The sequence below is a fragment of the Salvelinus fontinalis genome, chromosome 9 (genome assembly GCF_029448725.1).
Source record: "Salvelinus fontinalis isolate EN_2023a chromosome 9, ASM2944872v1, whole genome shotgun sequence".
Classification (NCBI taxonomy): Eukaryota; Metazoa; Chordata; class Actinopteri; order Salmoniformes; family Salmonidae; genus Salvelinus; species Salvelinus fontinalis.
In genome coordinates this window covers 4208531-4218796 of record NC_074673.1, presented here as the reverse complement: position 1 = coordinate 4218796, position 10266 = coordinate 4208531, and the positions used below count along the sequence as shown (strand labels likewise).

The following is a 10266-nucleotide window of genomic DNA, read 5'->3' as shown; positions in this document are numbered from 1 at the left end:
AAGTGCAGTCTCAGTGCTATGATGGGGTCTAAAACCAGACTGAAGCTAAACCAGTAGACATAGTTCTGGTTGTTGTAGTAAGTGTCGTATGGGTTGTAAACGGGCAGGGCAGTGGACAGCTGTGTGGGGTTTAGAACCAGAGCTATCTCAGTGGACAGCTGTGTGGGGTTTAGAACCAGAGCTATCTCAGTGGACAGCTGTGTGGGGTTTAGAACCAGAGCTATCTCAGTGGACAGCTGTGTGGGGTTTAGAACCAGAGCTATCTCAGTGGACAGCTGTGTGGGGTTTAGAACCAGAGCTATCTCAGTGGGCAGCTGTGTGAGGTTTAGAACCAGAGCTATCTCAGTGGACAGCTGTGTGGGGTTTAGAACCAGAGCTATCTCAGTGGGCAGCTGTGTGGGGTTTAGAACCAGAGCTATCTCAGTGGACAGCTGTGTGGGGTTTAGAACCAGAGCTATCTCAGTGGGCAGCTGTGTGGGGTTTAGAACCAGAGCTATCTCAGTGGACAGCTGTGTGGGGTTTAGAACCAGAGCTATCTCAGTGGGCAGCTGTGTGGGGTATAGAACCAGAGCTATCTCAGTGGACAGCGGTGTGGGGTTTAGAACCAGAGCTATCTCAGTGGACAGCTGTGTGGGGTTTAGAACCAGAGCTATCTCAGTGGACAGCTGTGTGGGGTTTAGAACCAGGGCTATCTCAGTGGGCAGCTGTGTGAGGTTTAGAACCAGAGCTATCTCAGTGGACAGCTGTGTGGGGTTTAGAACCAGAGCTATCTCAGTGGGCAGCTGTGTGGGGTTTAGAACCAGAGCTATCTCAGTGGGCAGCTGTGTGGGGTTTAGAACCAGAGCTATCTCAGTGGACAGCTGTGTGGGGTTTAGAACCAGAGCTATCTCAGTGGACAGCTGTGTGGGGTTTAGAACCAGAGCTATCTCAGTGGGCAAAATGTGTCACATGACATCTTAATGTGTTGCAGACAGCCACTGGTTGTTATTCTCCCTCTACAGGCCTGAAGACAACACACACACAAACACTCATTCCTCTCTGTCTCTCTGTCTCTCTCTGTCTCTCTCTGTCTCTCTCTGTCTCTCTCTGTCTCTCTCTGTCTCTCTCTGTCTCTCTCTGTCTCTCTCTGTCTCTCTCTGTCTCTCTCTGTCTCTCTCTGTCTCTCTCTGTCTCTCTCTGTCTCTCTCTGTCTCTCTCTCTCTCTCTCTCTCTCTCTCTCTCTCTCTCTCTCTCTACAGGGCTGCATGCATAGTGTGGAGGGCTGGCTGTTGGAGAACTGTGGAGTTATTCTTGGAATCTGTGTCGGGGTGGCAGTCCTAGAGGTATCTATCCCACACACACACACACACACACACACACACACACACACACACACACACACACACACACACACACACACACACACACACACACACACACACACACACACACACACACACACACACACACACACACACACACACACACACACACCCAACCACCCACCCACCCACCCACCCACCCTCCCTCCCTCCCTCCCTCCCTCCTCATGTGTCGTATGAATGTGTTAATTATGTGTATGTATACTGTACCCTCAGTACTAATACCAGAATGTATACTGTACCCTCAGTACTAATACCAGAATGTATACTGTACCCTCAGTACTAATACCAGGATGTATACTGTACCCTCAGTAATAATACCAGAATGTATACTGTACCCTCAGTACTAATACCAGAATGTATACTGCTCTTTTCATGCGTCTGCCTGTCTGCCTGTCTGTCTGTCTGTCTGTCTGTGTCTGTCTGTCTGTCTCTCTGTCTCTGTCTTGTCTTGTCTTGTCTGTCTCTCTGTCTCTGTCTTGTCTGTCTGCCTGTCTGTCTGTCTGTCTGTCTGTCTCTGTCTTGTCTGTCTTGTCTGTCTTGTCTGTCTTGTCTTGTCTGTCTGTCTGTCTTGTCTTGTCTTGTCTTGTCTGTCTTGTCTGTCTTGTCTGTCTCTGTCTTGTCTGTCTGTCTGTCTGTCTGTCTTGTCTGTCTCTGTCTTGTCTGTCTTGTCTTGTCTGTCTTGTCTGTCTCTGTCTTGTCTGTCTCTGTCTTGTCTGTCTCTGTCTTGTCTGTCTGTCTGTCTGTCTGTCTGTCTTGTCTTGTCTGTCTTGTCTGTCTCTGTCTTGTCTGTCTTGTCTGTCTCTGTCTTGTCTGTCTCTGTCTTGTCTGTCTTGTCTGTCTTGTCTGTCTCTGTCTTGTCTTTCTCTGTCTTGTCTTGTCTGTCTTGTCTGTCTTGTCTGTCTCTGTCTTGTCTGTCTTGTCTGTCTTGTCTGTCTCTGTCTTGTCTGTCTCTGTCTTGTCTGTCTTGTCTGTCTTGTCTGTCTCTGTCTTGTCTGTCTCTGTCTTGTCTCTGTCTGTCAGTCTGTCTGTCTCTGTCTTGTCTGTCTTGTCTGCCTCTGTCTTGTCTGTCTCTGTCTTGTCTCTGTCTGTCAGTCTGTCTGTCTCTGTCTTGTCTGTCTTGTCTGTCTCTGTCTTGTCTGTCTCTGTCTTGTCTTGTCTGTCTTGTCTTGTCTGTCTGTCTCTGTCTTGTCTGTCTTGTCTGTCTTGTCTGTCTCTGTCTTGTCTGTCTCTGTCTTGTCTTGTCTTGTCTTGTCTCTGTCTGTCTGTCTCTGTCTGTCAGTCTGTCTTGTCTGTGTCTGTCTGTCTGTCTGTCTGTCTGTCTCTGTCTTGTCTGTCTTGTCTGTCTTGTCTGTCTTGTCTGTCTTGTCTGTCTTGTCTGTCTCTGTCTTGTCTTGTCTGTCAGTCTGTCTTGTCTGTCTTGTCTTTCTCTGTCTTGTCTGTCTCTGTCTTGTCTTGTCTGTCTTGTCTTGTCTTGTCTTGTCTTGTCTGTCTGTCTGTCTCTGTCTTGTCTGTCTCTGTCTTGTCTGTCTCTGTCTTGTCTTGTCTTGTCTCTGTCTGTCTGTCTGTCTGTCTGTCTGTCTCTGTCTCTGTCTGTCTGTCTCTGTCTGTCTGTCTGTCTGTCAGTCTGTCTGTCTCTGTCTTGTCTGTCTTGTCTTGTCTTGTCTGTCTCTGTCTTGTCTTGTCTTGTCTTGTCTTGTCTTGTCTCTGTCTTGTCTGTCTTGTCTGTCTCTGTCTTGTCTGTCTCTGTCTTGTCTGTCTCTTTCTTGTCCTGTCTTGTCTTGTCTTGTCTGTCTCTGTCTTGTCTGTCTGTCTGTCTGTCTGTCTGTCTGTCTGTCTGTCTGTCTTGTCTGTCTTGTCTGTCTTGTCTGTCAGTTAGCCCGGACGGACGCAACAGCATAACTAACCCAGTGTTTTATTCCCCTCCAGCTCCTCGGTATGATTCTGTCCATGTGTCTCTGTAAGAGTGTTGTCCAGGAGGATTACACCAAAGTTCCCAAGTACTGAAGACCGGCAAAAGTCACACACACACACACACACACATGCATAGCATAGACACACTCTCACAGTGAAACACAGAAACAACCATCTGTCTGAAACCATTCACCCTCTCCTAGCCTGGTAACTGACCCTGTCTGAAACCATTCACCCTCCTAGCCTGGTAACTGACCCGGTCTGTCACCCTGTCTGAATCCATTCACCCTCCTAGCCTGGTAACTGACCCGGTCTGTCACCCTGTCTGAATCCATTCACCCTCCTAGCCTGGTAACTGACCCTGTCTGAATCCATTCACCCTCCTAGCCTGGTAACTGACCCGGTCTGTCACCCTGTCTGAATCCATTCACCCTCCTAGCCTGGTAACTGACCCGGTCTGTCACCCGGTCTGAATCCATTCACCCTCCTAGCCTGGTAACTGACCCGGTCTGTCACCCTGTCTGAGTCCATTCACCCTCTCCTAGCCTGGTAACTGACCCGGACTGTCAAGCACAACAAATGGACCTTCAGCCTGAATAGCAGTCTGTTTGGGCTATCAGGCCAACGCCTTGTCACTCATCGTCAGGCCAAACACAACTGGCCAATGACAGCAGTAGAGTTGGCCAGGAAACAAACAGATCTGGGACCAGTACTCATACATGACAGTGGGTTCACACACACATCACCTGTTTTTAAGTGACATGATGTTTTTTTCACTCAGATTTAGGTAATGATCTGATGAAGGGTTTTAAGGTTATGAATTCAGCTTTTGGTTATTATGGAGTCTTTTAAAGCCATTATGATGTGAGGGTTTTATGGCCTTCTTCAATATTCAAACAAACACCTGTATGTCCTTCTGTTCTATTTCTGAAGCGCTTATCGTGGTATTTAGTTAGTTAGCAAGTTAGTTAGGTAGCTAGTTAGCTAGCTCAGTTTTTGAAAGAGCACTTTTGTGACGTTTTGTGAGCTGTTGATCAGTGAGACAGAGAGAGAGAGAGACGTGGGCCTGTGCTGATCTGGGATCAGGTATCCCCTTTCCATTATGATCAATTCATTATAATCTAAAAGGAAAAACTGATCCAAGATCAGCACTCCTACAATGAATATGGGCCCTGGGGAGGAGCTAGAGATGGAGAGAGAGGGGATGAGCTAGAGATGGAGACCGAGGGGAGGAGCTAGAGATGGAGACAGAGGGGAGGAGCTAGAGATGGAGACAGAGGGGAGGAGCTAGAGATGGAGTCAGAGGGGAGGAGCTAGAGATGGAGTCAGAGGGGAGGAGCTAGAGATGGAGAGAGAGGGGATGAGCTAGAGATGGAGACAGAGGGGAGGAGCTAGACATGGAGAGAGAGGGGAGGAGCTAGACATGGAGAGAGAGGGGAGGAGCTAGAGATGGAGACAGTGGGGAGGAGCTAGACATGGAGAGAGAGGGGAGGAGCTAGAGATGGAGACAGAGGGGAGGAGCTAGAGATGGAGACAGGGGGGAGGAGCTAGAGATGGAGACAGAGGGGAGGAGCTAGAGATGGAGACAGGGGGGAGGAGCTAGAGATGGAGACAGAGGGGAGGAGCTAGAGATGGAGACAGAGGGGAGGAGCTAGAGATGGAGACAGAGGGGAGGAGCTAGAGATGGAGACAGAGGGGAGGGGCTAGAGATGGAGACCGAGGGGAGGAGCTAGAGATGGAGACAGAGGGGAGGAGCTAGACATGGAGAGAGAGGGGAGGAGCTAGAGATGGAGACAGTGGGGAGGAGCTAGACATGGAGAGAGAGGGGAGGAGCTAGAGATGGAGAGAGAGGGGAGGAGCTAGAGATGGAGACAGGGGGGAGGAGCTAGAGATGGAGACAGAGGGGAGGAGCTAGAGATGGAGACAGGGGGGAGGAGCTAGAGATGGAGACAGAGGGGAGGAGCTAGAGATGGAGACAGAGGGGAGGAGCTAGAGATGGAGACAGAGGGGAGGAGCTAGAGATGGAGACAGAGGGGAGGAGCTAGAGATGGAGACAGGGGGAGGAGCTAGAGATGGAGACAGAGGGGAGGAGCTAGAGATGGAGACAGAGGGGAGGAGCTAGAGATGGAGACAGAGGGGAGGAGCTAGAGATGGAGACAGAGGGGAGGAGCTAGAGATGGAGACAGAGGGGAGGCTGATGAACCATAGTGTTTGGGGTGGAGAGGCCTTCCCTACCCAGGTCTCATGGGCTGTCTTTCGTCAGTCTCTCCACTGAGGCTCTGAGAACCACTCACTCCACCTCTCTCTTTCCCTCCCTCACTCCACCTCTCTCTTTCCTTCCCTCACTCCACCTCTCTCTTTCCCTCCCTCACTCCACCTCTCTCTTTCCCTCCCTCACTCCACCTCTCTCTTTCCCTCCCTCACTCCACCTCTCTCTTTCCCTCCCTCACTCCACCTCTCTCTTTCCCTCCCTCACTCCACCTCTCTCTTTCCCTCCCTCACTCCATCTCTCTCTTTCCCTCCCTCACTCCATCTCTCTCACAGGTGTGTCTGCTTGGTCTTGACTCGCTACCAAGATTAATTAATAGTTTTGCATGAAGTATGTTATATACTGTATGATGTTATATACTGTATAATGTTATATACTGTATAATGTTATATACTGTATAATGTTATATTACTGTATGGTGTTATATACTGTATAATGTTATATACTGTATAATGTTATATACTGTATGGTGTTATATACTGTATAATGTTATATACTGTATGGTGTTATATACTGTATAATGTTATATACTGTATAATGTTATATACTGTATAATGTTATATACTGTATGGTGTTATATACTGTATGGTGTTATATACTGTATAATGTTATATACTGTATGGTGTTATATACTGTATAATGTTATATTCTGTATAATGTTATATACTGTATAATGTTTTTGTGTGTTTTACTTTCTTTAATTATTTTCCTCCTTTTTTTCATGTTGTTTAAAAAATATATTGTACATATGACTTTAGGCTAAATAGATGGCCGTGTGAGTCACTGAGCTTGATCAGCGTTCTATACAGGAAAGAAAGCGGTCGATTTAGCCCAGTTTTTGGTTTTCAGGATGTTGTTTTATTGATTTCCACTCTTATTGGGTACATCGCAAAGGGCACCCTATTCCCTATATAGTACACTACTTTTGACCAGGACCCTGTGTATTCCCTATGGGGTCCTGGTTAAAAGTAGTGCACTATATAGGGAATAGGGAACCATTTTAAACCTTAGACATTGTTTCTTATTGATTATGGTGTAGCTACAGCCTCTGGCCAGCAGGTGTCGCCGCTCTGCTATCAACAGCACTATCTGGGGCTGAATCATCAGAAGGATGGGAGCCTGGCCGTCTTTAAATCGCTATTAGACCCAGAATGATACTGAGACTGTTAGTTCCCTTTAGGTCTCTGGTCTCCAATCCCACAGCGTCGTCACCATGACTGTCAGACACTTCCACACAATTTTACAACATTTCAAACACAAATGACTATCAGGACTGGACTTTAGGGAAGATTACTGCTGTTGTGGTTCCCCCCCCCCCCCCCCCCCCCCCCCCCCCCCCCCTCAAAAAGTGATGTCCTCAAGTCCCATTATGCAATTCATGAGTGTTGTCATTCAAGTTAATGAAGCTCCATTTCTCATTTCAGTGTTTTTCATGTATCACAACCGGCCGTGATTGTGAGTCCCATAGTGCAGCGCACAATTGGCCCAGCGTCGTCCGGGTTTGGCCGGGGGGTAGGCCGTCATTGTAAATAAGAATTTGTTCTTAACTGACTTGCCTAGTTAAATAAAGGTTAAATAAAAAAAAAAATTAAAATGTATTTTTAAATGTAGTAAACACATCAGGGGATGTTTAAACAAATCCAAGAGCTCTGAAAAATCTGCCAGATTTCAACTTCCAGAACTTAACTCAGATGAAGGCTTTTTAGTGTTCAAAGTTTTTTACTCATTTACAGAAATTCTAAACTCATTATGTATTTCTTTTTTAATATGTTTTATGTAGGGGAATATTTTCCTGGAGTTAGAAGCTGTTAAATGTAAAAATAAAAAAAGGTTTATATTCAGTAATAAACTGAATCCATCACAATCCATGTGCTGTATTGTCTTGTTTTAACATGAAGAATAAGAAAAAGTGTCCATTTGTAGCTCAGTTTGTAGAACGTGGCCCTTTAAACGGTCAGAGTAGTGGGTTCGATTTCCGGGACCACCCATATGTAAAAATGTATGCACACGCATCACTCTATGTCGCTTTTGGGTAAAAAAAAAAAGTGTCTGCTGGCTAAATGGTATAGAAGAAGAAGTCACATCTGTAGTTTCCAGACAGGAATGTATATGTCTTTCTGTGGCTACAGCCTGATTGTTGTTAGATTAAAGTCTTGTTGAAATGTCAAAAGACCCACGTGGTGAAGTGTGACCAGAGCAGGGTCAATCAGATGCAGTACTAAAATCAACCAGAAGATGGCAGCACACACACACACACACACACACACACACACACACACACACACACACACACACACACACACACACACACACACACACACACACACACACACACACAGTTACTGCCAGTATGACACATCTAAGCGAGTCAGCATTGTTGAAAGCCTGGTGGAGGAGGGAGTGTACAGGACATGAGAACAGAGCCTGGTGGAGGAGGGAGTGTACAGGACATGAGAACAGAGCCTGGTGGAGGAGGGAGTGTACAGGACATGAGAAGAGAGTCTGGTGGAGGAGGGAGTGTACAGGACATGAGAAGAGAGTCTAGTGGAGGGGGGGGTGTACAGGACATGAGAACAGAGCCTGGTGGAGGAGGGAGTGTACAGGACATGAGAAGAGAGCCTGGTGGAGGGGGGAGTGTACAGGAAATGAGAACAGCCTGGTGGAGGGGGGAGTGTACAGGACATGAGAAGAGAGTCTGGTGGAGGAGGGAGTGTACAGGACATGAGAAGAGAGCCTGGTGGAGGGGGGAGTGTACAGGACATGAGAAGAGAGTCTGGTGGAGGGGGGAGGGGGGGGGGGGGAGTGTACAGGAAATGAGAACAGCCTGGTGGAGTGGGGAGTGTACAGGACATGAGAACAGCCTGGTGGAGGGGGGAGTGTACAGGACATGAGAAGAGAGCCTGGTGGAGGGGAGGGGGGGGGGTGTACAGGACATGAGAAGAGAGCCTGGTGGAGGGGGGGAGTGTACAGGAAATGAGAACAGCCTGGTGGAGGGGGGAGTGTACAGGACATGAGAAGAGAGCCTGGTGGAGGGGGGAGTGTACAGGAAATGAGAACAGCCTGGTGGAGGGGGGAGTGTACAGGACATGAGAAGAGAGCCTGGTGGAGGGGGGGAGTGTACAGGACATGAGAAGAGAGTCTGGTGGAGGGGGGAGTGTACAGGACATGAGAAGAGAGCCTGGTGGAGGGGGGGGGGGGGGAGTGTACAGGACATGAGAAGAGAGTCTGGTGGAGGAGGGAGTGTACAGGACATGAGAACAGCCTGGTGGAGGAGGGAGTGTACAGGACATGAGAACAGCCTGGTGGAGGAGGGAGTGTACAGGACATGAGAACAGCCTGGTGGAGGAGGGAGTGTACAGGACATGAGAACAGCCTGGTGGAGGAGGGAGTGTACAGGACATGAGAAGAGAGCCTGGTGGAGGAGGGAGTGTACAGGACATGAGAAGAGAGCCTGGTGGAGGAGGGAGTGTACAGGACATGAGAACAGCCTGGTGGAGGAGGGAGTGTACAGGACATGAGAACAGCCTGGTGGAGGAGGGAGTGTACAGGACATGAGAACAGCCTGGTGGAGGAGGGAGTGTACAGGACATGAGAAGAGAGCCTGGTGGAGGGGGGGGGGGGGGGGGGGGGGTGTACAGGAAATGAGAAGAGAGCCTGGTGGAGGGGGGGGGGGGGGGGAGTGTACAGGAAATGAGAACAGCCTGGTGGAGTGGGGAGTGTACAGGACATGAGAACAGCCTGGTGGAGGGGGGAGTGTACAGGACATGAGAAGAGAGCCTGGTGGAGGGGGGGGGGGGGGGGGGGGGGAGTGTACAGGAAATGAGAACAGCCTGGTGGAGTGGGGAGTGTACAGGACATGAGAACAGCCTGGTGGAGGGGGGAGTGTACAGGACATGAGAAGAGAGCCTGGTGGAGGGGAGGGGGGGGGGGGTGTACAGGACATGAGAAGAGAGTCTGGTGGAGGGGGGAGTGTACAGGAAATGAGAACAGCCTGGTGGAGTGGGGAGTGTACAGGACATGAGAAGAGAGCCTGGTGGAGGGGGGAGTGTACAGGACATGAGAACAGAGCCTAGTTTGCTCTGTCTCAGCTTTGCCAGAGCATCAGTGATTCATCCGTACTGGCATTCATCTCAACCTGACAAGGTTTAAGTCTGTGTGCTGGTTAAGGTGTTAACCTATTGACTGAAGTGTGGTAGTTGGTATTAACCTATTGACTGAAGTGTGGTAGTTGGTGTTAACCCATTGACTGAAGTGTGGTAGTTGGTATTAACCCATTGACTGAAGTGTGGTAGTTGGTGTTAACCCATTGACTGAAGTGTGGTAGTTGGTATTAACCCATTGACTGAAGTGTGGTAGTTGGTATTAACCCATTGAATGAAGTGTGGTAGTTGGTATTAACCCATTGACTGAAGTGTGGTAGTTGGTGTTAACCCATTGACTGAAGTGTGGTAGTTGGTATTAACCCATTGACTGAAGTGTGGTAGTTGGTATTAACCCATTGACTGAAGTGTGGTAGTTGGTATTAACCCATTGAATGAAGTGTGGTAGTTGGTATTAACCCATTGACTGAAGTGTGGTAGTTGGTATACTGACTGAAGTGTGGTAGTTGGTGTACTGACTGAAGTGTGGTAGTTGGTGTACTGACTGAAGTGTGGTACTGTAGAGGGATGATGAACACTCCTCCCTGTAAATCCCATACAGAGTGATGATTAACACTCCTCC

At 48.5% G+C, this 10266-nt stretch overlaps 1 protein-coding gene across 1 annotated transcript in view; it reads left to right on the top strand.

Moving 5' to 3' along the window:
• LOC129861918 (CD82 antigen-like) overlaps positions 1 to 6867 on the top strand; it is a 54963-nt gene extending 48096 nt beyond the window's left edge. The window contains exons 8-9 of the mRNA XM_055933107.1: positions 1239 to 1322; positions 3291 to 6867. Coding sequence (XP_055789082.1) covers positions 1239 to 1322; positions 3291 to 3368 — 162 coding nt within the window. The 3' untranslated portion in view covers positions 3369 to 6867. The remainder of the gene's footprint in view (positions 1 to 1238; positions 1323 to 3290) is intronic.
• Positions 6868 to 10266: the final 3399 nt, after the last annotated feature.